The sequence below is a fragment of the Acomys russatus genome, chromosome 20 (genome assembly GCF_903995435.1).
Source record: "Acomys russatus chromosome 20, mAcoRus1.1, whole genome shotgun sequence".
NCBI classification, from domain to species: domain Eukaryota; kingdom Metazoa; phylum Chordata; class Mammalia; order Rodentia; family Muridae; genus Acomys; species Acomys russatus.
In genome coordinates, this window is record NC_067156.1 from 65,836,969 (window position 1) to 65,862,281 (window position 25,313).

A 25,313-nucleotide genomic window follows, 5' to 3' on the forward strand; every position below is an offset into this window, starting at 1 on the left:
CTTAAAATGCTATACAGCAACACTGCAGTGCTCCCCAGAGACTGTCACTCTCTCACATTCTGAAAGTGTGCCATCCCCACTGCTTGCTGCGCATCACCCAAGGGATGATTCTGACCAGAGCTGGCTGGTCCTCATTACCAGTTCTAGTGTTTTACATTATTTCCTATCATGGGGAAAAAACATGATTTGGCATCCAGAGAACTGTGAAGATTCATCAGTCCACCATCCCCTTCACCTGAACACCTACCGAGGCCAGAGGAAAGTCCATTTCTCCAACTCTAACACACCAACCCCAAGCTATCTGACCCACAGAGCTCCTGGTCTGCCCGTCACCTTATGCCTGAAACCCACACTCCACCTCAAGCTGTGTCTACATGCAACAGCAGGGATCCCGTGTGTGTCACGGTCCTTCCTTCCTAGGAAGAAAGCATTCTCACTGTTCTCAGTTTATTCTAAAGGCACTAAAGATTTGTCTTACCTTTAAATGGAAAAATGACTTGTCATTACAGCAAGAGACAGTTTGCACCATAAAGTATTTCTGTTCCTACAGAGACTTTATTTATAAAGTAACACTTGATTATCACTACACACCAAACCTCAGGCTCAGAATAGTTTTAATAAATGGAAACATTTGGTTTTTTATGAATTATAATATTAAAAAAATAGCTGTCGGGGGGACACCTGAAAAGATGTAAATCAAATTTGTACTTTTAAGCAGACAGCATTCACAGTCAGAAGTTAATGCTTAAAAGAGTGTCCTTAGGGAGCCACATACTCCTCTCAACATGTACTGTCATTAGCTGCTGTCTGTAAACTGCAGGGAAGCAATGCTTTAATTTCCTATTAATCAAGTATTCTCAAACAAGCAGAAATTTCCTAAAATGAAAAGCAAGTATCTGTAGGTTTCAGGTTGTTACTACAGCAGCACTGACACTCTTGGGATAACAAAGCAAGCGTGCATGGAATACCAAAGATTCAATTTACATGACAGAAGGAGAAACTCCAACAGCTGCAAACCGAACTGCAGAAAACAGTACATCTGTGGAGGTGTGTGCTTCCGTTTCAGGCTGGCTGAGCACCTGGAACACCTTGAAGGGCCACAGACACTTAGAACACAAGAGGGTGGGGGTGGGGCTCAGTCCAAAGTCAGCCAGACTTCAGACTTACTCTCCTACAGGCTGTGTGATTCACACTCAAAGTTCAGTCTGTGTTTGACATTTTTAAGTTCAGACATATCAAAACCTAGAAGTACAGAGGGCTTTTGAGTTTTTATTGCTTTCATGCAAATATACCTTCTTTTCAAAAAAAACGAAGGGACGTCAATTTTCCACACCCACAGCAGTGAAGACAGCAACTCCACTTCTTTTCTACTAGGGTATGGTCGCTTGTGAAAATAATCCCTAAGAAACTGTTTTTTGTCCTCATAGGATCGACTTCCATACTGAGTGGGGTCTAATGCTAACACGTGCAGTGAGTCATCACTGGCCCCTGAGCCCTCTGTCCTGCTCTCATTCTTCTGTCTCTTCAAAGGCACAGTGCTCAGCCCTTGCTCTGGCCCTGGACTGGCATCAGTATCCAGGGTGAGCTGGGGCTCCTCACCACCTCTCTGGTCTTCCACCCCTACCTGGCCTTCTGGCAGCTTCCTCTTTCCAGGGAAGGTGGAATCAGGGATCACTTCCCCATTGACCAACAGCAGTTCACTGCTCTCAATAAAACCTGGCTGCACTTGCAGGTCTGAGCTGCTGTCCTTGGGAGCACTTCTACAACGGAGCAAGTGGACAGCAATGGCTCCTGAGGTCATGTTTCCAGTGTAGACCCCACAGCAGTAGATGCACTTAAAGGCTGGAGACCTGAGCATTGTGTGGACTGTGGGCATGACATGGTGCCTCTCCTTCAGATGCAACTCATAGGCATCAGCAGCCATAAATGTGCCAAAGCAAAATGGGCAAGTCAGCTTCTGTTTGCTTGGTATCTTTGGTGCAACCTCCGGCTGGGGCCTCACCTTAACATACACAGGGACCAAAGATTTGGAGTGTATTCCAGCAAGGATAGCCAGGTAGACTTCTCGCTCGCCAAGTTTCTCTCGTGGAAGTATGGTGATAAAATCGAGATGGGGGAACAGCAGGTTCCCGTCAGCATCCAGGTCCAGCTGGAAACCTCTGTTACTATAGTCCATGGACAGTCTCTTCTTGCCCAGGTGCTTAGTCCTGCTGTGCTCCACAAGGCCCCGGACATCATGAAAAGTGCACGGGCAAAACAGGCACCCCAAGCCATGCATGAGCAGATGGTGCATCAGCTCCTCCTGTGAGACCAGGCACTTACACGAGAGGCAGCGCACGGTCTTCTCTCTCATCCACTTCAGAAATGGGGCACATGCAGCAAGCTTTTCAGGTTCAAGTTTCTCACCAGACTTAGACTCACTCTGCTTGTGAGCCACTTCCATGTGAACCTGGTAGACATTGACAGGGAAGAGCTCATTGCAAACTGGGCAGAGCTGCGACTCGTTCTGCTTGTGAGCCACTTCCATGTGAACCTGGTAGACATTGGAAGGGAAGAGCTCATTGCAAACAGGGCATGTTTTCCACTGCTTGGCCTGTTTGAGTGCCTGATTTGCATCTGCCACAGGTGAGGTAGCCTGAACAAACACACTAGGGGCAGGGCTCACTAGCACTTGTGGAGACGGCAGGCTGGACAAGGAGCTGGCCAACTGTGTGCCCGAGCTTGAGGGCAAGAACTGCACAGGCACCTGAGGTGCTGGTCCAACAGTTGCAAGGCCTCCACCAGAGGGCACAGGCAGAGTGACAGACACTGGGGCCAGTGTATAGGTGGGAATTCCATTCACCTGTTTCCCAGTCGGAATGAGCTGTCTGAGAATAGAGCCTGAAGTAAGGAAAGTAGTGTTTTGTGACGTTCCAGCTCTCACTGGCTGACTCACAGGCAGAATGCTGGTGCCGACAGATGGACTGAGCTGCAGTACACCAGGCCTTGCTGGTGGGCCCACAGGAAGGACTCCTGATGTTACGGGCTGACTGAGCTGAAGAACACCAGAGCTCACACCCTGATTCACAGGGACAACACCTGAGGGGACAGTCTGGTTTGGGGAAAGCAGCCCAGGTGGTACCACCTGGCCTGCAGGGAGAACCCTCAAGGGGCCAGGAGGGAGAACTCGAGATGGAGCTGTCTGGCCAACAGGAAGAACTGATGACTGGACCACTTGACCAGCAGGCAGGACACCAGAAGTGGCTGTCTGCCCAGGGATCACAGCAGCAGGGGTCACCTGGCCTGCAGGAAGGACTCCCGATGGAACTGCACGACCCACAGAAATCACCCCTGGAGATGCAGCCTGCAGAACCCCCGAGTTGACAGAGGGACTCACAGGCAAGACACCAGGCCCAACAGGTCTGTTTATGGGACCCACATGTCTATTTGTGGGCCCCACAGGCTGAGTGAGGGGCAAAACTCGAGGGCGGACAGCTTGATTCATGGGGCACATGGCTTGATTCGCAGGAAGGATGCTTGCTCCAACAGACTTATTCACAGGCCCGCCTGGCTGAGACAGAGGCAGCACAGAAGTACTCACAGGCTGATTAAGCGGAACACTGTGTGAGAGGAAGACAGGTGGGGGAGCTGACGGCTGCAGGGTGAGGCTACTCTGGCACACAGGCAAAGAGCTGGAGACCAGAGCTACATGAGACTGGGCAGTGGTGGGTGGGGAGTGTGTAAGGCTCCCAGAAGTGCCTGGGGCCACAGTCACTGGCTGTGCAGTGCCAGGCCTTTGACTGTTCTGTGACAAAGCAAGGTGGAAGCAGGGTGGAGGGACTGTAATGCTCGAAGCACTGCTGTTTGGTGGTAAGGCCAAGTGGGTCACTGGTTTGGGAGCAATATGCATTTGCTTCAGAAACCCAGTCCTCTTGATATGCTCTGAAATCACAGACCTCAGCTTATTCTCCAAGTCCCTATGTGCATCTGATGTCAAAATGTGATACATCAGGGCATCCTGACTACTGGCAATGGCGTTGCATTTTTTACAGTAGTATTTGTCAAATGGCAGGATTTTATCCGCAGAAACAGGTTCACTTGCTGCTTTTGGTTGCTCTCCTGTTTCCTCAGTTCGAAAACCAAAGTAGGAGTTAATTAAGTAATGGAAATGGGCCACCAGCACATGCTTCTTCATGCTGTAGTACAAAGTGTTGGAGAAGTTACATTTTAAACATGTGAAGCTTATCACATCACTCCTCGATGTCTTCGCCTCACCCAGAATGTTGACTGTGTAGCTCTGCACTTTCCGAGCAGGTGCATGGAACATCCGGAAGTGCTTGCCCACCACCCTGGGCTGTGAGGCAAACGGGCAGTTGGGGCAAGGGATCATCAATTCCTGGTCTGCCTCATCTTCATGATAACGATGCAGGTGATTTTTTAGGGAAGTGAGCACCTTTGTTGAGTACCTACAGAGACTACAGCAGTATGGCTTTGTTCGGTATCTCTGTCAAAAGAGAAAAGAGTCTTAGGCAGAGCAACACGTCACTAGGCTTCCCTTCTACACTCTGCCTGTCCGTGTGCTTCACTGCTAACCGCGTACCTCCAAGGGCAGTGCGCTCCCTGTGGATGCTTCTGACTGGGCGGCCACGTGTGCGGCACCCTCGGCCTCCACCAGAAGGCTCTTGTGTAGATAAAGGGTGCCCTAGCAAAACTCTGCTTGTGGTACTTAGTCCAATCCCACATAATCTTCACACGCCCCAGAAAGCATTCTCTTAGGCATCTGTTTCTTAACATTTGGAAAACTGTCAACTATCATTAACCTATGGACTAAACAAATACTGGATTTAATCCTAAACTCCTGGTTTGCTGACTCTAAGCTGTCACTTAAAGCCACAAAGCTCAGTATTCCATCTTGTACTCCATACTATCCTTTTAATAAAATACATCAACAGAAATAAATTCAGTTAATTTTCTACAACTAAATTATTTTCCTCCTCCTCTCCCCTTCACTATTCCGTTAGGTTTTCACTCCAAATTGTAAAACTAGGAACATAACTACAAATGACCTGGCTTCCAACTTCTTAGACCTTCTTAACTGCCTTTATTTCCCCATTCCCTGAGACAATCAAAAGCTAGACTACACGATGCACTGGAAGGCAGGTCTGTTATCACAACTACTCAAGATGCCACAGGGTAGAATGCACAAGGCCAGCCTTGGCAACGTGGTAAAACCCTGTCTGGGATAATTTAATTTTATTATTATTATTACTATTATTATTATTATCATTATCATTATTATCATTATTTGCTTTTTGACAGGGTTTCTCTGTGTAGCTTTGGCTGTCCTGGACTCACTTTGTAGACCAGGCTGGCCTCGAACTCACAGCAATCCACCTGCCTTTGCCTCCCGAGTGCTGGGATTAAAGGCATGCGCCACCATGCCTGGCAAATTAATTCTTGCTGTGATAAAAACACCATAACCAAAAAGCAAGCTGAAGAGGAAAGGTCTATTTCAGCTTACACTTCCAGGTTAACAGTCCATCACTGAGGGAAGTGAGAGCGGAGCTGACAGAGAGGCCATGAGGCAATGCTAGGTTCATCGTGGCTTGCTCAGCCTGCTTTCTTACAGAACCCACATGGGCCAGGCCCTCCCCATCGATCACTAATTAAGAACATGCCTAACAGCATTTTCCCAACTGAGGTTCCCTCCTTTCAGATGACTCCAGCTTATGTCAAGCTCACATAAAACAGCCAGCACAGAGGAAGTCATGGTGGAAGGGGCTGGGAGGAGTAAAATGGGGAGCTCAGGGTGAATATAATCAAAATATTTTATATACACCTTCGAAATTCTCAAACAATAAGTAAAAGTTTTTTTTTAAGCTGACAAGGCACATGAGGAGAACTCAACAAATTCAGGGCCCAAGAACCACCTTCCTTAAGGAGAGCTGTCACTTTCAAACAGTGACAGTTGTTGTCTGGAATAGCTGGATGTAAGTTTATGAAAGCCTGCAGTCTCACCAAAGTCAGGGGCCAAGAGCATATAAACCATACCACTCTTGTCCTGCACTAAGATGGGAGCAGACTAGGTCTCCTAAGGAGGCCCACAGTGGGCAGGGCCACTGCAGCTGTAGTCTTATAATCACCCTAGTAAGCAGACAATCGCTCTACTCCCTAAGAATACAGTCAGATAAAGGTGGATGCACACATTCAACACTGTATTTCTGATTTTCAGTAGTCAGTTAAACTAGGCTCTAGGATTTGTGAGGAGCTACAAGAGCCTTAGGCAACAGTCACAACCTGAAGGCTAGAGACTGAAGGGAAACCAGAAATGTCCAATATTTCTAAGAGACACTTTTTTATATTTAGCATATTTGAAATCCAGACTTACTTCAGAACTGAATGAGAAGTACACCTGCAGTTTCAACAAAAGCATATAATTCCAGGAGTCAAGCAAAGAGCTGAGGGAATGGCTAGCAAGTGCATGCTACATCTACCAATGTTGAATAAATATTTAAGGATTACAGAGTTTCCAAAATGCCCATAAGCATGATTAACAAAAGGAAAAGATGAGTCTATGGGAGCAAGAAGCTTCAACTCCTTGAAGTCTGTTTTAGGTCTAAAAGAGACATGTCAAATGTTGAATGAACCCTATAAAGACCCAATAAAGATCAGATGCCCAGGACACATGGATCAGGTGCAGATCTCAATACAAAAGGACAACATTTAAAAACCTTACCAAAGACTTGTCTCTGAGCCTCAGCAGCACGATGGAGACTGAAGCAAAGGCGCCCCATCACAGCATGCTCTCAGTGGAGCAGCAAATGAGGAGGCCTTGTGACAAACAGCCTGGCAGTGCCAGTTAGACACCTACCCACAGAAAAGAAAGGTGCACAGAGCATCTGTGCAAGTGTGTGCTTCTGTTTCAGGCTGCTGAGCACCTGGAACACCTGGAAGGGCCACAGACACTTAGAACAAAGGGGGGTGGGGGTGGGGCTCAGTCCAAAGTCAGCCCCACTTCAGACTTACTCTCCTACAGGTTGTGTGATTCACACTCAAAGTTCAGTCTGTGTTTGACATTTATAAGTTCAGACATATCAAAACCTAGAAGTACAGAGGGCTTTTGAGTTTTTATTGCTTTCATGCAAATATACCTTCATTTCTCAAAAGATGAAGTGCCGTCCATTTTCCACAAACCGACTTTATCTAAGCTATGCATGTTTGCTGTCATTTAGGGGAGTTGGTCTCAAGTTTTAATGGTCTTATTCAGAGAGCAAACAAACTTAGACTCAAGAGTTTTCTCTCTTTTCCTTTTTTTAAAAAAGTCTGTTTTTCCTAAATAAGGAAAAAGTGGTTGAAAAGAAATAAGGGGGAATACAGGAATATCTTTATAAAAATGATAGGACAAAAGGCAGATTACGGAATCTACTCCTTAATTGGGAGCCTTAATTGTAATTCTCAAATAAGGTTATTTTTAATTCATTGGTATAGAATTTTGTATATTGATACAAAAGTAAGTTTATTTTTGATATGTTGGTATAGAATTCAAATTTAAGGTTATCTTTGATATAGATACACCCACACATACACACACACAAGTTTTTACTCTGGTATGAGGTACGGTACCCATATAAATACAAAGTTTACTTCCAGTACTTTTTTTTTTTTTTTTGGTTTTGTTTTGTTTTTTGAGATAGGGTTTCTCTATATAGTTTTGGCTGTCCTGGACTCACTTTATAAAGCATGCTGGCCACCTACCTCTGCCCCCCTGAGTGCCGGGATTAAAGGCGTGCACCAGGCTCAGCTACTTCTATTTTTTAAGATTTATTTATTTATTATGTATACAGTATTCTGCCTGCATATGTGCCAGCAAGCCAGAAGACGGTACCAGATCTCATTAGAGATGGTTGTTAGCCACCATGTGGTTGCCAGGATTTGAACTCAGCACTTCTGAAAGAGCAAACAGTTATTCTTAACTGCTGAGCCATCTCTCCAGCCCTACTTCTAGTACAGTTAAAGCTGCTATTGCAGGCTGTTTAGGATATTAGATAATGCAAGTCAACTGTTAGTTGGTCAATTAACAACTAGTCAGATACTAGTCTAACTTTTCACAGAAGTATGCTTCTAGCTACTTACAACAGATAGACAGATGTGATTCTGTGGATATGTAAAAATAAGACAGAAGTCTTCAAGAATCTCACAGACCTACAGAATATGGCATTTAAAGATCTTTTTTATTATTTTAAGGATTCTTTGACAAGACAGGTCAACTCCTGGCAGCACCTAACCTACCTCAAAGACATTATGAGCATCAGGAAACCTCTGTATGGAGTTATTTTTGTGTGCCAAGGCAGCCACCAGCGCAAAGAAAATGTCCTTGTTTCTATCACAGACAGAATTCTGCCTATAATGGGCAAGCTTGGATGCAGGCTGAGCCGACCTTCATAATTCCTGCTTCACAAATATGTCTATCAGATATACTGGGCCAGAAGGATAAAGATGACGCTCCAACATCATAGAGATTTTCGGTGACTGTCCAGGCAGTGAACTGTCTCTCTCATATTTATTTTTATTTTGGAAGCTGGTAGCCTGCATTTCCTGTTACTTAGATAATTAATTTTATTCCTTCTCAAGTCTCCGATTGGGTTAGAGACTAGACAGTTATAGTTTTACAATTATGCTTAGTTACTAAGAATTAAGATGTTTTAAGGTCCAGATAAATATTTTTAGGATGATATGTATTAAGATAGGATAAAAAATAATTTAGGAACAAAACATTAGACTATCCTAGATAGACAGTATTTTCTTCAAGGTTGCCAAATATCTTTAGATTAGACAATATGTATGTGTGTATGTATATGTGTGTGTGTGTGTGTGTGTGTGTGTGTGTGTGTGTGTGTATCTTACCTATTGCTTTTTATAATTGTTCTTACCTTGTATAGCTTATACTAAAAAAATAGCCTTTTTACATAGACAGAAAAGGGGAATTATAACAGCATGTCTGGTGCTTTCTATTTGATTATTAACTATGTTACTCCCTGAGGTCTGCTTCTGTCTTTTACAAGTAGACACTCATGCCCCAAATATTGCTGTGTAACTTTGCCTCCCTGACTGGCTGAATAAAAGGCCTACTATACTTGGGCAGAGCAGTAGTGAGGGACAGAGCTAAGGTTCATAGGTTTTGGGGATAGAAGGATCACGGGAAGAGGGGAGAGGAGGAGGGGAGAGGGGAAGGAAGAGAGCCACCACGGGGTAGCGTGTAGACAAGCACATGGCTGGATTGGCATAGATGAAAGTAAACAGCCCAGATGAAGAACATGTGCAAGTATTTATGGAATATGCATGGGCTCTCACCCAGATAGAAATGATTAAAGCAGATGCTATGGGATGGGGGCTGAGAGATAAGGAGATAGTGCAGGTGAAAACATCTGCCCAGCCCCAGGTAAAATACAGTTTATTCTAAAATCTACCAGGTGTCTGTGTCTTTTATTGATTTGATAGCGTGTTGAATAATGCCACCATAATAATTATAGGCTTTTAATAATAACATCACGAGCCTTGATCTTTTAATTTTCTACAACATACAAAGCATGCTACAAATAAGAGGATATTCAATTTTTTTTTTTTGAGTTAGAAAATTCAGTGGGGCTTTGAAACTCCAAACTCCAGGACCTCACTCCTAAAAATAACATACTGGAAGCCACAAGCTAGACTGTGCGAAATAAATCACAGTAGTCTCAAGGGATCTTGTTTATATAACTAGCAAGGTTTCAAACTTCTAGAAATGTTTCTTTTTTTAAAGATTTTCATTATTTATTTGTATGTGTGTGTATGCGCACGTTTGTTTCTGTGTACATATGTGAGAGAAAAGCGGAAAGACGGGGAGATGGAAAAATGTTAGGATGAAGATTATTAAAATAAGGATGTCAGCAAGCATTGTCAGTAAGCTAAATTGGAAAAAAGTATGTTCTTTTTCAAAATGTACTACTCCATTTGCTGGCCCAGCAATTTAAGAAGGCACTGTATCTTAGAAAAGGAGCTGGGCTGACCTTCCTTCTCACTGTTCCTGTAGTGTTCTGGCAATGTGGCTCTCACACACTGGAAAGCCCTCAGTCTCTCAGTGCCGGATCAAGTGTGCCTAAGTTGTACTCTGTACTGTTGCTCCCAAGACAGCTTTGCCCTCAAACCCTGTACGTAGGCGTCCTATGTGTAGGTGTCCTGTCCTGTCCTTCTCTGTCTTGGTGAACTTGAAGCCAGACTGGAAGTCAGCAAGTCCAGCGACCCTTTTGTCTTGTCATTGTCCTTCCATAGCACTAGGGTTATAAACCTGTACACAGCCTGAAGACTATGTCAGGAGGAAGGATGCAAACTTGGGTCTTCTGCTTTCATAGCAAACACTCGCCCACTAAGCCATCTCCCTAGCCTGAGTCCTCAAACACTTTGAGCTTGGCCTTGGCCAACCAGCACTGAAAGTCCATTCAGACATGTTTCCATAAGAGAAATCTTTCTTTCCATTGTTGTTGTTGTTACTGCTGCTGCTGCTGCTGCTTGATGAATTTTTTGAGACAGGGTTTCACTGTTCACTATCAGAAATCTTTAAGGCAATATAACCATACAGTGTTTAAAGAACCCCATTAGAGTGAAGCACTGCTGTACTAACCTTTAAAATGCCCACTGGAACCCAATCATTTCTATTACTGTAACAATAACTAACTTGCAGCTCTTCAGCCAACATCTGCGTGAGGCCATTTCACAAAGACAACTCTCAGGCCCGCCAGACTGCCCGGTGGGCAGAGACGCTGGCCTGCCAGGCCTGGCAACCACAGTTCATTCCTTGGAATCACATGGTCAAAGGAGAGAGCTGATCTCCACAAGCTGTCCCCGACCTCCACATCAAACGTGTGCCCCACACATACAAACAAATACAGGTTAAAAGCAAGAACACAACTCTCAAGAGTTAAGTCTTAGGAAATACTTTTTAATTTTCAGAAATCTGTTTTCTGATCTAGTCAAACCCTTGCTGGTTTTCTGTGGTCAAGAGCTGATCATTTTCTGGAAGGCACCACAGTAGTTCTATTTGTGTAGGCGGCCCAAAGATGGAGTATGGGATGCACACTCTCTTAGACATACAAAGCTCTGGTTTCAACAACACTGTTCCTAAGCTGTGATCTCCCTGCAAAACGAGCCCCGTGCTTTATCAGCAAAAGCCCATTTAGATCAGATTTGCAAACCAAATCCACAGCCCAGGGTGCTACAGTCCTCAGATATGTGATTGTACACAACACTCCACACTTTCCTTCTTTGTGGAGGCCATATTAACCTGCATGCCCTTCAGGCAGCCAGAGAACACTGTTTTCTCTGGGCGGCTTTAGCCCTAATCAATGAGATCCTGTACAGTTCTCTAAGAACCTGGTTCTGCTGCTGCCCTATAAAGTTAGTATTTTAGCTTTAAAAAACAAAAACAAAATAAAAAAACAAAAACAAAACAAAAAACAAAAACCCCACAAAGATCTATGTTCTATGTATGATAAAAGAAACTGCTAAGCCAGACAGTCACTCTGCCATATCAGGAAGGATGACACTGGGACACTGGGACACTGGGATGTGAAATAGAAGGTGTCAATCCTGATCCCAATCTTATCAGGCCTCGGCTGAAGAGTACGAGAGTGAGAGAAGGGGAGAGAGAGAGGGAGAGAGTCTGCATGCACACGTGCATACACAGAAAATTAAAAGTAGGTAAAACATATGAAATAAAGGTATAAGGAGAGAATATTTTCATACAAATGTGTGGTATTTGTATATGAAGCTAATTCTTTTTTTTTTTTTTCACAAAAGTTAAAAAGTTTAAAAAGTCAAATTTATAAAGTGAAAATATTAAATTTAATTGTTAAGGATTTTTAATGTAGTATAGCCTAAATGTACAATATTCAGAAATCTGGCAGCAGTCAAGAACTAACTCTACTGTCTCATCCAGAACAACTTGGAAGAGGGCTGCAAGCTCAGTGCCTGCAGAAACATGAGCTTTTAAAACCTTTATACACATAGTGTTTACACAGTGCCACTTCTCTCAGCAGATGTGTTCAAATAATGACCACTATGTCACCAGCTGCCCACAGAGCTCAGTATAGCAGCATGCTCTACACATCTATAGATGGGATGTATGCAGGCTGTGCTGTGAACATCTGGGTAGGTGGCTTATCTGAACAACAACAGTATCACCTGAGGACACATTTCTAAGAACGCATCCCCATCCTGTAGCAATGCATACCTCCCTAAACCAGTAACAGTCTTAATTATCAAGTCTCGAAAAAACAAAAAAAATAAATTTTTTTAAAAAGTAGCATTACCACAAAAAATTGCAATGTATCACACTGTCCTACATCACTAAACAACAGCTATTTTCAGTTTCATTATAATCACAAACAATCACCTTTGTATATGTGGTCTCCCACTGACTAGGATGTCACTAATGATATGTGAGCAAGGCATTTATTATAAAACTTATTCAAGAATTACTGGACAAAGGTTCTTCTTATACAGTCACTTCTAATCACAAAGTCTGGCTACATCCTCACACTGTGCATGTGGAAATCTGTCAGCACCAACAGTCTTTCAATGAACAGTAACTCTGAGCTCTGCTTCCTCATGAACAGATCTTCCCAATTAGCAGTCCTAGCAGTCATGGTGTGCCTCAGCCTTAGTTCACTTGCCCCTAATGAAAACAAATTATGAAGATACATACTGCTTTCTTTCCAGAAGGTTCCCAAAGAGAAACATCTCCCCATGATGTGTTATAGAAGTACTTCTCTCCTGGATCAAAGCCTTTAAGATCCTTATGAAAAGAAAAGAGGAAAAAGAAAAAAAGAATTAGAAGAAAGAAAAACAAACATTATGTGACAATTTATGAGTTGCAGAAGTATTTAAAGCTAGAAGTGATGGTGCATGCCTTTAATTCCAGCTACTCAGGAGGCTGAAGCAGGAGGAGCCCAAAGTTCAAAGCCAGCCTGGGCAACTTAACAACACCTTGCTTAAAAATAAAAAGGTTAAAAAGGGTTTGAACAATGAGGCTCCATGGTAGAGCATTTGCCTGTGTCTGTGCCCAAAATATAATCTCCTCCTACCAAAACTAAATCCATGATCGAACAATCTGGCACCTAATAAGTCTATATATGTGAAGAAAAATAGAAGTACAGTCATTGACAAATTTTGACATTTAAAGTATGAGTGATCCACATTAAAACTACAAATTTATAGGCTAGGCATGGTGGTACATGCCTTTAATCCCAGCACTCTAGAGGCAGAGGCAGGGAAATCTCTTTGAGTTTGAAGCCTGCCTGGTCTACAAAGATAGTTCCAGGACAGTCAGGGCTGTTACACAGAGAAACCCTGTCTCAAACTACAATTTTATAAAAAAATAAATGGAGATCTCCCAAAAGAAAATATTATCTATAACCTGTACATGCAAAGTGACACGCTTTCCACCTTGGCAGCACAGCTCATTCACAAAACACTTCAGAATGTGTCACGAAGCAGATAGAACTTCAAGGTACGCACTGCCCTCTGAGTCAATCCACAGAAGCCAGAACAAGGCCCATATGGAACATTTCAAGGACAGGCCCTCATCACAGTACCCTGGGCCTAGCAGGGTTCACAACAGCACCAACAGAACCACATGCATGCTGTAACCTTTCGGCATCAAAACAGAGAGCAGAAATATACTACAAATGGAAGGCCAATATAGGGCTCAGAAAAGCTTGAAGAAAAGCAGCGTCATGACTCACCATCTGGAAAGAGTACTAACTACTGTCAAAGGTGACAGACACTTCAAAAGGATGAAGAGACTCTGTGGTCACTGAGGAAGGCATGGCTAGGTAAATGACAGCACGAAATGAGCCTGTCATCAGCAACACTCCCAACCCCTGAATGTGGGCCAGTTAGTACAGTACATACTCAGGGCCAGACAAAGAGAAACAAAAAGTCGACAAGAAGTTACCACCCAGCGCAAACATTTACAGTGCTGTCCTTATAAGGCTTGCCTTTAAAAACCAAGAAGGAATTAGCTAAGTCAGATCAATGATAATGGATACACTGCCGTCACCTACACCAATGCTAGTATCCTGCCTTGTGGCTTGCTCAGCCTGCTTTCTTATAGTAGCCAGGACCATCAGCCCAGGGATGGCACCGCCCACAATGGGTTGGGCCCTCCCCTATCAATCACTAATTAAGAAAATACCTTACTGCTGGATTTTATGGAGGCACTCTCAACTGAGGTTCCCTCCTTTCAGAGGATTCTAGCTTATGTCAAGCTGACATACACCTAGCCAGGACAGCAGGAGAACACAAAATCCAGCAATCCTAAAACTCATCATGTTCAGTGTCCAACCCAAACCTTTCAGCTACCCAGCAGAAGTGACTCCTACCCCAAACCAGGAGCACAAGCAATGACAGGTAACACGAACATATGGGCCAGGAAGATGGCTCAGCAGGTCAAGGCGGAAGGAGCGGGGCTGGAGAGATGGTCCCATGCCTAAGAGTTCTTGCTGCTCTTCCAAAGAACCCAGCTTCAGCTCTCAGCAGAGACAGCTAACAACTGCCTAGAACTCCAGGACCAACAGACCCAACACACGCTTCTGACCTCCACGGACATTAGGCACACAAATGGTAGACAGACAGACATGCAAAATACTCATACATATAAGATAAAATTTAAGTAAAAAGAGGACAGGTGCAAAAGACATGGCTGAGTGGCTGAGAACAGTTGCTGCTCTTACAAAGGGCCAGGGTGGATTCCCAGCACTCGTAAGACAGCCTCAGGGACAGGGAATCCAATGTCCCCTTCTGATCTCTGCAGGCATCAGGCACACACACAGTATACATATATACACAAAGGCAAAACCTCCAACACAAAGTATAATTTAAAAACCTAAAAAACAAGCCAGGCATGATGGCACACGCCTGTAATCCCAGCACTCTGGGAAGCAGAGGCAGGTGAATCTCTGTGAGTTTGAAAAACAAAAAAGAACCAAAATGAGACTTGATACCCTATAAGCATATAAAGGGGGAGGAAGTTCCCTTCAGTCACAGTCATAGGGGAGGGGAGTAAAGGGAAAATGGGAGGGAGGGAGGAATGGGAGGATACAAGGGATGGAATAACCACTGAGATGTAATATGAATAAAGTAATAAAAAAAATAAAAAAGAAAAAAAAACACACAAAAAAAAAAAAAAGAAAGAAAGAAAACAGTTTACTAAAAAGATTTATGTTTAAGAAAAATCTAAAAAAACAAACTGGAGCGAGAAAACCGAGTTTTTAAGGCCAGCCTGGTCCACAGAGGGAGTTCTAGGACAGCCAACACTACACAGAAAAACTCTGTCTCAAAAAACCAGAAGAATAACTAAACAGTATAAACATCTCTTCCTAAATTAAGAGGCATCATTCAGGAGGCTGAGCCAGGGGATAGCTTGAATAGCTTACAGACCTAACTTACAAAGACACAGGTACGTACTAAAGGAGGCTTTCATGTAGGTATCTGAAGCATTAGGAAATCCTGTTTTTGTTTGTTTGTTTGTTTGTTTGTTTGTTTTGTTTTTTGAGACAGGGTTTCTCTGTGTAGCCTTGGCCATCTTGGACTCACTTTGTAGACCAGGCTGGCCTCGAACTCACAGGGATCCGCCTGCCTCTGCCTCCCGAGTGCTGGGATTAAAGGTGTGCGCCACCACACCCGGCGGAAATCCTGTTTTTTATGGAATTTTATCCATTCTCAACTCTCCAATCTCAGCCCCCACATCACTGACATCATCATTACTTGTGCACACTTACCTTCAGCAGCTCCTTGCAACTCTCAAGTCCAATATCCACAAGGATGCCTTTCACCCTCTTCCGCACCTTTCTAATGTTGTCAAGATTCTGCACAGGAATTTGAAACATTTTTGATATTCTCCTTTTAAAAGAAGAAAGAACTGTCACTAATATGTACACACACAAATATAACTTTAACAGAGCTAGTAAAACACACACTAGCAGTACTATTCGTAGCCAGTGGTGCTGTGGGAAGTATACAACAGCCATACAAAAGAATGACACTGACCTGCCCTTACAGAATCACAACCCTAGCATTAAAACATAAGCTAAAAAAAATAAATAAAAACCTATGCTAAACTATAGACTCTTAGATGAAAACCTAGGCATAAATTGATGGCTTCGAATTTGGCAAGAGTCTCACATATGGCACCAAAAAGCACTCACAACAAAAGAAAAAAATGTATTAGCCAGACTTTAACAAAATAATGTCTCCAGGGCACTGTCAAAAAAAAGGAAAATGTCCCAAAGAGAGAAGGGGAATATTTTTTAATCACAGTTCTGATATATCTAGAATAAAAAATTCACTCAATAGTATTGAAGAGATGGTTCACTTGTTGCTCCTGCAGAGGACCCAGGGTCAGTTCTCAGAACTCATGGCAGCTGTCTACTCTGCACATATGTAGTACACAAACACATGTGGACAAAACACACATACACATAAAGTGAAATGAATCTTTAAAACCAAAATAAACTCAATTTAAGTAACATCTAAACATATTTTGCAAAGCAGAGGAAAGGATGCTGCAAATCTTAGTAACTTTAAAAAGCAGAGCTTAGGGAAACCAGAGCTCACATGCACTGCCAACGAACCGCAAAGTACACAGGTCACCAATTCTCAAGGAAGCCTGAATCCTCAAGGGTGTAGCAACTCCTCCCAAGAGAAGAAGTTGGGAGAGGACTTCCCAGATGTCCACCACATTAAGAAAGTTGTGTACAGCCATATCTTGGACCATAGAGAGAAGTACCAATCCATGCTATAGCTTTGAAAACATTCTGCTGAAAGGCCAGACACAATGGACCAAATATATACATAATTATGCTTCCATCTATACATAAAGTGACAGAACAGACCTAGCTAGAGATAACAGTGGTTGCCTTCAGCCAGAGAAAACTGGTTGATGACAGTTAAGGGGATTGGGTTTGTTTTTGCTTTGGTGAAAGGGATAATGACAACCTTCAAATATCATCTGTAAATAGGGTAATGATGCATGTCTGTAATCCCAAAACTTGGGAGGATGAGCCAGGAGGGTCACAAGTTGGAAGGTAATTTAAATTATTTAACAAAACTCTGCCTCAAAAAAAGAAAAAACAAAATCCAACTTAGAGAAGTATTCTCAACTCTGTGAACATGCCAACAGCCACTAAAGTCCATCTTTTCAATGGTAAACTTCACAGTACATGCACTGCCTCTCAATAAAACCAATTTTAAAATATCTGGAAAAGGTATAAATTAAGATAAGCCCTGCAGCTCTTAACTAATTAGGAGGCACTAATGTAACATTACCGTTTTCAACATATATGCTGATATAACATGGACAAAAATATTCATCTAGGCAGATGGTGGTGGCATACACCTTTTAAGTCCTACACTTTGGGAGGCAGAGACATGTGGATCTCTGAGGCCAGCCTGGTCTACAGAGTAAATTCTAGGACAGCCAAAACTACATAGAGAAACCTTGTCTCAAAAAAGCAAAACAAAGAAACAAAAAATGCATATGTTTACAGTCCTCATCTCTCTGCCCATGAAAGCCTGGTAGCAGTCACACACCCAGCCAGCAGCAGACATACACATGAAGCCCCTAATCTTAATTTCTAACTACCACCTTCTACTAAGAATAAAAAGAGTTGTTCAGTGCTGGCCCAGGTCTTTAATCCCAGCATCAGGGGGGTAAGAGGCAGGCCAATCTCTGAGTTAGAGGCCAGTCTGGTCTACAGAGTTAGTTCCAGGATAACCAAGGCTACAGAGAAACCCTACCTCAAAACAAAACAAAACCCAACAAAAAAGAGGGAACAGGGCCTAGGGGTATACTTCAGCTGGTTGAGTGCCCACCCCAACATGCCTGGCACTCTGCATAGCATAGCATAAAACCAAGCAAATGCCTAGCATCCCAGCACTTTGGTGGTGGAGGCAAGAATCAAGAGTTCACGATCATTTCATCTACATAGCAAGCTCAAGGGCAAGCTGTACTTTGTGAGACCATGTCTCAAAAAGAGGACAAAAGTAAGGAATGGAAAGAAAAGAGGAAAAGAAACAGAACGCCTTGGAGAAAGAATTACCGTATTTTTTAGATCATAAAATGCATTTCCCCCTGCAAAAAGGGGGGAGGATGGGGAATGAGGGTGCACCTTATGGTCCAATTGCTGTTTTTACTCTTTCTTGTTTTACTACTCTAAAAACTGGGTACGTCTTACGGCCAGGTGCGTCTTATAGTCCGAAAAATACAATAATTCTACAGCTAGAGCAAGGTAAAGACAAGATGTAGAGAAAGACAGTTGCTCAGTCCCACAGGCCAAAGACAAGACAACTGAGGCATCAAGCAAATGACCATGGCAGCTTTCACAAAATTTATGACACAGAAGTCACAGCAGTTCCTCTTATGACAGAACCTGAAACACCTACCAGAATGCTATACAGAACTTTGTGGCCAAACCAATCAAGTAAGGCAGGAACAATGCCATACAAATGAACTTGGAAAATGGATGGTTTAAAAGGCACATTTCTTTCTTAAGAACTGTTGTGGAATCCAGCTACATTTGTACACACAAACGCAAGAGACCATATGGGAATTTCACATCCCTCAACACAGAGTAAAGACACTTCTGAGTTTTTTTTTACATGAAAGTTCTGTAAAGCTTCCAAATCAACACTCAGTCTCCTCGTGCAGCAGAGGATGAACTATCTCCTCATTCTATACCAATGTCTAATTCAAGACTAGTGAATCTGTAATAAAACATCTGTTTCACAAGTGCTCTTGAGGTGGTCTGTTATAACACAATACAGCCCCAAAAAATATAAAGTCAAGTCCATACCAATATAAACTAAAAATGTAGTAAAGAATGGGACATAGATGCCTTTTAACAGTAAGCCTTCATTTTTAGTAAGTATGGCATCATAGTACAGGCACAACAGATGCTAAAACAAAAAGATCATAGTTCAACGCCAATTTTAACTATATAGTGAGGTCCCGTGTCCAAAAAAATAAATAAATAAATGAAGACAGAGTCCAGGATGATGGTGGTTGGGGGTTAGATAGCAGGAGTAGCAGCTAACTTCAGAAACAGAGACACAATTCAGTGCCCATTAAATGGTGCACAGATAAGCAAATGTGCTATGTACAAAAAGAGTAATGCTGACTGGCTGACTGACAATAAAAGGGAGCTGGTGCAAAAACATCATGCTCTGAGGAAAGACCTTAGGTGCAGAGTCCTTCTGTGTCGTCTGACTATGCATGAAATGTATGTAGAAAACAAGGCTATAGAGGGGAATGGGTCAGTCAGGGCTGTTGGAGGCAATAAGTAAACAAACTGACTTTTAGTGATACGAGAAATGTTCTAGTATTAGACTGTTCTGAGAATTGCACATGTAAATTTTCTTTACAGGCCAACAAATTTCGCGTTTTAAGAGCTATCATGAGGCCAGTCTACCATTGCCACAACAAACTCAAGAGCACGAGAAGCTTGAGGCTCGCACAGGGGAGCACGTTGAAACTGGGGCTTGTGCGGAGGAGGGAGAACAGGACACACCCAGTGACCACACAGAAAGAGACCATGTGTGCGCACCTTTATTCTGCGTAGAAATAAGGCCCTGAGCAATGTCATCACTTTCTGCATTTAATGGTTGCACCTCTGAGTGAAACTGCAATCTCTTGTCTTTTGGTTGAAATATGAAGTGTGCTGTCCAAACAGAAAGCAGTAATCATCTGACCTTTATCATGAGGACAAGACATCTGTTTTCCATGCCTGTAGAAGACAACCAACTCCCGCAAGCTGTTCTCTAACTTCCACACTCACACAGGTGTGCAATTATACAAACACACAAACACAAAATTATTGTAATTGAAAAAAATATAGAATCATGAAAAGGGAAAAACGAAGGGAACTATTCCAGAATAAAGGAGCCTAAAGATGACTAACAACACAAACCTAACCTGAATCGTTTTGTACAGATGACATACCAAATCAACTCACAAGTTTCCAAAGGACTCTGAGGTTAAACAGTATGCTATACTACCTTCTTGGTTCTGATGACTTTGTTACTTACAGGTGTATAGGATGCTCCTGTTCCTATGAACATTTTTGGAGATGGTTATAAATCTTGTTTTACAACTTCATCTCAAATGACTAGGGGAAGCTCCCTGTACTGTATATGTGACTCTTCTGTAAATCTGTTAACTATTTCAAGAGGTATCTTTAGGGCCAGTGAGCATCTCCGTGAGTAAAGGTGCTTGCTGCCACGCCAGACAGACCCAGGGCCACATGATAAGGAGGAATGGACTTCCCTAAGTCACTCTCTAATCTCTATTATGCAAGTGACACACACAAATAAACATAACTTTTAGCTATTTTTAATTGTGCACACTATAAAAACTCTAGAAAGTATTAGTCAAATTCAAGTGGTGGAACGTTTTAGTTATTAACTTCACAACTAAAGAAAGGCCATATAAAATAGCTAACTTTTCCCTCACATATTTTTAAGACTGATAATTTTACTAGAGTGGTAAATATTTGTCTATTTAAAAGCTATCTGGTACTATCTTACAAGACTCACAGTAGCTTCTGGGTCATCAATCCTCCTGCAGCCTCTGTAACCCCTATCCAAGGACAGGTTATCAGACTCAAGTTTCAACAGGAGTACAGGGACACCTCCTGCAGCAGCTCCCCTCACTGTGTTGCCTGTTTCCCTAAGGGACTGAACTTCCTACAAGGGCTGTCACAGTACACCACAAATGCTAAGTAAACAAAACCCACAAACTTTTAAAAGCATCATAACTACATACAGACCCAAAGTACCACACAGGCTTTTGTGTTAAGGAGGAAAAGGCTGTGGCTGGATACAGATTGTGGTCCAACACATTCCAGACAAACAGATTACATCAACAACACCAGCGAAGTAAAGGAGAATGCTCCAATCTACTTAACAACTGTTAAATTAAAACTGAAAGCTAAAAGAATCAAATCAGGGAAGGAGGAGGCAGATGGTTAACAGGAAGATAATTTTTAGAGATAACAAGGAAAAACTGTTTTTGGAGTAGGCCAATTTAAAATAAGTTTCTTGTCAGACCATTTACCTAGGAAAGACTGTCTCAGACCTCTAGGGACCATTAGCAGGGCAAAACACAGGACCCTAAAAAGTAAAAATAAAAATAAAAATTTTAAATAAAACGCAATTTCAAAAATTACACTATCAGAAGATTTGTTGGGGACCTCAATGATGCATTTCAAAACATCCCCACAATCACTATGCAGAACAGACTGGCCACAGCAACCAAAGCAAGGCAGAAGAAAACTTTGGTCAATTATGTTCACCTGCTCTCTCAAGTGAGTGCCTATTTCCTCTTTCAAGCTCCACTACTATCTTCTAGGGCTTTTCACTTTCCAAATGCTGATGGTTCTACCCCCATCCATTCAGCCCAAACAAAAATGCTAACTTGACAGTTTGCAAACAACAGTGTCAAGTCACACAGCAAGACCTAAGTCTTCATTTGGGATATGGGAAGCAAGGACCCAGGTCCTGACATACTTTCAGAAGAAAAGCATTTGGAGACTAGGTGGCTCTCTGAAGCACACACAGGGGCGCAGAGTGAGTCTGTGCATGACCCAGCAAGTTCTAAGCAGGTTCTGCAGATACTTGTTCATAGCTTGGGAACAGGGCCAAAAACTGTCAGGTTTTCTTCTTTAATTTTCAAGAACTTTTCATTTTCAACGATAAGTGGCCCCCATCCCTTGTTACTGTGGCTTCCCAAAATAAATAAATAAATAAATAAATAAGCACACTGATACTCTATTTTAAAAGGGTTTTGTTTTATTTTGTTTTGTTTTGATAACTAGCTGCTTTAGGAAAACCAACTGAGGGAACAAGAAACAAAGTGGGCCATTACAGAAGCAAGCAGCCCTTCCAACATCCCTGGTCTACTGTGGACAATGACTTTAGGGAGGGCGCTTCTCTTCACAGGTCCTATCTACTCTAAGACACAAGACTCCACACAGAATACTCACTGGGTTATCAAGGGAGGAACGGTGCCATTTCACATCTGCGTATCCCCCTCCTGGGCAGTTAACTACTTTTCCCTATCCACTGTTCACAGGAACTGAAATACTTCAAGATACCCAACTCCTACATAGGAGAACATCTCCTAAGGAGATTCTTTTATTGCTTTTGGTAACATGCCCATGAAGGATAGTTCTGAAAAACATGTACTTTATTAGTCCTTTTATTTTTAATATTATAATTACATAGTTCCCCCTTCCTTTTCCTCTCTCAAACCCTCCCAGATTGCACTCCTTGCCCTTCCAAAGTCAAAGTTTTTTTCATAAATTGTTGTTACATACATATGTATATGTAATATACATTCCTAAATACAACTTGCTCAGTCTGTCTGTTAGTTTATGAACATTTTCAGGACTGACCATCTGTTACTTGGTAATCAATCAGTGTGCTCTTTCCTGGGAAAGACTCTCTCACTCTCAGCATTCCTTAGTACTGTAGTTCTTTGTGTAGATGCCTCACTCCCCCATACATTTTACTATGTCTCTGGCTGTCCTTGTTCAGTTTGTGTTTAGGCAGCCCAAAAGAAACGTACAGGGCTGGAGAGGTGGCTCCATGCTTCCATGCATGTTCTGCTCTAGGAGAACCCAAGCACCCACGTCTGTTGGTTCACAACCCCTATCTCCAGGGCTTCCAACACTGTCTTCTCCCCTCTAGAAACAACTGCACTCATGTGCACAAACCAACACACAGCACACACATAATTTTTAAAAAAATTTTAACTGGTCCTTTCAAGACATAGAACATCTCAGTTCCTGTGCCATCTGGTTTTTAAAATGGTTAGCTAGAGTGGCAACACAGGAAGGGGTGGTCACAGCACAGGTTCTGGAGCTCATTCCTGGGTGAACCCAGCTCAAGCACCGTATATCTGGGTGAACCCAGGCAATCACCCAATCTGTCTGGGCCTCAGTTGCCTGCACCTGTGAAACTATGCAAGGAATTTACTTCATGAGCAGCTGTCAAGATGAGGCCACTGGGAAAACACTTTACACATAATCATCAGGAGTCTACTATAATCAAAAACTAAATGAAATGCCCCAACTATTAGGACACGGGACTTTCTTCTAGGAACTTCCAAACATTATTAATTCAGAAAGTCCACCTCAACCCGCAGAAAAACCCTTTCTAGCCACCTGACCTTCATCAATCTGCTTTCTCTAAAGAGCAGGTCAGCAAGAGCCAAAGGATTTGGGTGCAGTGTGGAAAAGCTAAGCTCTGCTCTCCCAGAATATAGGGAACCAACAACGCAGCAACGGGACTTTGCAAACTTGATTTCAAGTTAAAGTAATATCCTCAAAATCCCAAGAGAATTTCAAGCTAAAAACTGCCTTAACTGTTATCCCCTAAAGCCAATGATCCAGACCTCTCTTCCTCCCATTTCTCAACCAGCTGCCTAAAATAGCCTGAAATGACTTCATTTCCTGCCTATCCTTTCTAAGCACAGTTCTATGCTTAAGGACCTCTACCTAAGGACCCCATGGATCAATGCTGTCTTCTGAGCAGGGCCAAAGCATTGGTATGTGGCCAACACCACCACTACCTGTGGTATCTCTGGACAATATGGGTAATTTCCAACCAGAGCTTAACATTGCACTTTTCTTAACTACTTTGTACACATGCTGTCCCCCTACTCCCACATGAGACTAGACCAGTCCAAGCCCCCAACAAATAAAAACCTACAGGCAAAGGTTCCATCGGTACCAGTTTACACTGTAGGCTACCTGTATGGGAGTGATCATCCATCCTAGTCGCGTGAACTTTAAGCACTACACTCAAATTCACGCATATTTACAAAAAGTATGTGTTGTTTTACTTTCAACCTACACTTTCCTTGTTTATATTCTTGAGGAAAATCTTTGTAGAAATTGTGTGAACAAAATCTATCTCAATCATTCTAAAATGGCAGACGCGAAGCCAAATTTTACACCCGTCATCTGCCTGTCAGTCACCAATGCGGCAGTATCTTGGAGAAAGAGACAGGGATTTGCCCTCCGCAGCGCCTTAAGCCGGCCTCTCCTTAGGCGCTTCAGATGTGGCCACAATCGTGCCCTGCATCCCGCCATCCTCGCCAACCCGGCTGATCCTCAGGCTTCAGCTCGATTCCCGGGTCGCCGCAGAGGGGCGCCCTGCCGGCTCCCGCGCCGGGTCCCCACCCCCCACCCCCCGCGCCTCCCCGCGGCGTCCTCTCCCACCTTCCCTCCCAACCACTCTCACTTGCCACGCCCGGCGGCCCGTCCCTGCCCCGCCCCCTCTCCCCATCCATGCCCGGCCTCTGTCCCCGGTGCCGCGGCTCCGCAGGTCCCCTTCCCTGCCCAGTCCACTCCGCCGTCCTCCCCGTCCCCTGTCCCCGCCCCTCCCCCTCCCCAGAACGGCCCCGCTCCCACGTGACCCGAGAGCGGGCGCGTCGGGGACCCGAGTCGCGCACTACAATGTCCGGGATTCCGAAGGCACCGAGGTAGCGACGGCGCGACAGGCCACGGAGGGGACAGCGCAGCGGACAGCGGTGGGGACGTCGGGGCGGACCCAGGAGTGAGAGGCCACGGGGAGGGCCGAGGGTGGTGCAGGCCGGGTTGTGGCCGTACCTACCGCGGGGCGCGAGGAGCGCCGCGTCCCGCCGCCGTCGCAACACCGCCGCGTACCTCCGCCTACGCGGCGGGACCCCCGCCCCGCGCCCGTCCCTCCTCCCGCGCGCCAGAAAGAGAAGATGGCGCTCAGCTGCCTCAGGAAGTGACGTTGTCTTATTTGCATGCCGGCGAGGCCAGCCAATGGGTGTAGAGTGTGCCTGGGGACCCCCTGGGCTCTTTGCACGGGCCCCTCCAGGCCCCTAGACCCCGCGGGCCTCGAGGCTCTGGAGGGGGTGGAGCCTGCCGCAACCCCCTCCCCTGGACCCTCTGGGTCTAGTGGACTGCCTGCCACCTCTGGGCAAGCTCTCGTGAGAGTTTGAGTTGGTGGTGATGTCATTGGAAGGGTGGGGCGAGCCCGTCACCGCCCACGTGACCAATCACATTGCCCCACCAAGCTCTGACTTCTTTTGCATGGAATGGGGGTGGAGCCAGTGGCAGCCAAGTGGTAGCCCCGCCCATAACTACAAACCAATAAGAAGCCAGCTCTGAGGATACTGTCTTGCCATTGGAGGATAGGACTTAAACTCTAGTAACTTGGACCAGTGTTCTTCTGATTGACATATCTTGGTGAGCCAACAGGATAGGATC

The 25,313-nt window shown here is 43.9% G+C and overlaps 1 protein-coding gene across 4 annotated transcripts; it reads right to left on the reverse strand.

Annotated features, from left to right (window-relative positions):
* Positions 1-64: 64 nt before the first annotated feature.
* Adnp2 (ADNP homeobox 2) lies at positions 65-25,030 on the reverse strand. 4 transcript variants are annotated; one of them, XM_051163715.1, is made up of 4 exons: positions 24,688-25,030; positions 15,795-15,915; positions 12,719-12,808; positions 65-4,483 (listed from the first exon to the last, which is right to left on the reverse strand). In XM_051163715.1, exons 2-4 carry the CDS (start codon positions 15,900-15,902, stop codon positions 1,172-1,174), a joined length of 3,510 nt encoding a protein of 1,169 aa, XP_051019672.1. In that variant the 5' UTR covers positions 15,903-15,915; positions 24,688-25,030; the 3' UTR covers positions 65-1,171. The 4 variants fall into 4 exon arrangements, with proteins under 4 accessions (XP_051019672.1, XP_051019676.1, XP_051019675.1 ...); XM_051163719.1 differs by having other exon boundaries at positions 24,684-25,030; XM_051163718.1 differs by lacking the exon at positions 24,688-25,030 and adding an exon at positions 21,125-21,802.
* Positions 25,031-25,313: the final 283 nt, after the last annotated feature.

Bases quoted from the DNA above. Each gene is read 5' to 3' on its own strand.
- Adnp2 (XM_051163715.1), bottom strand. From the start codon at position 15,902: ATGTTTCAAATTCCTGTGCAGAATCTTGACAACATTAGAAAGGTGCGG. The intron at 12,809-15,794 runs GTAAGTGTGCAC...TCTTTTCATAAG, and splicing joins GTTGCAAGGAGCTGCTGAAG to GATCTTAAAGGCTTTGATCC. The intron at 4,484-12,718 runs GTATGTATCTTC...CTCTTTTGACAG, and splicing joins AACCTTCTGGAAAGAAAGCA to AGATACCGAACAAAGCCATA.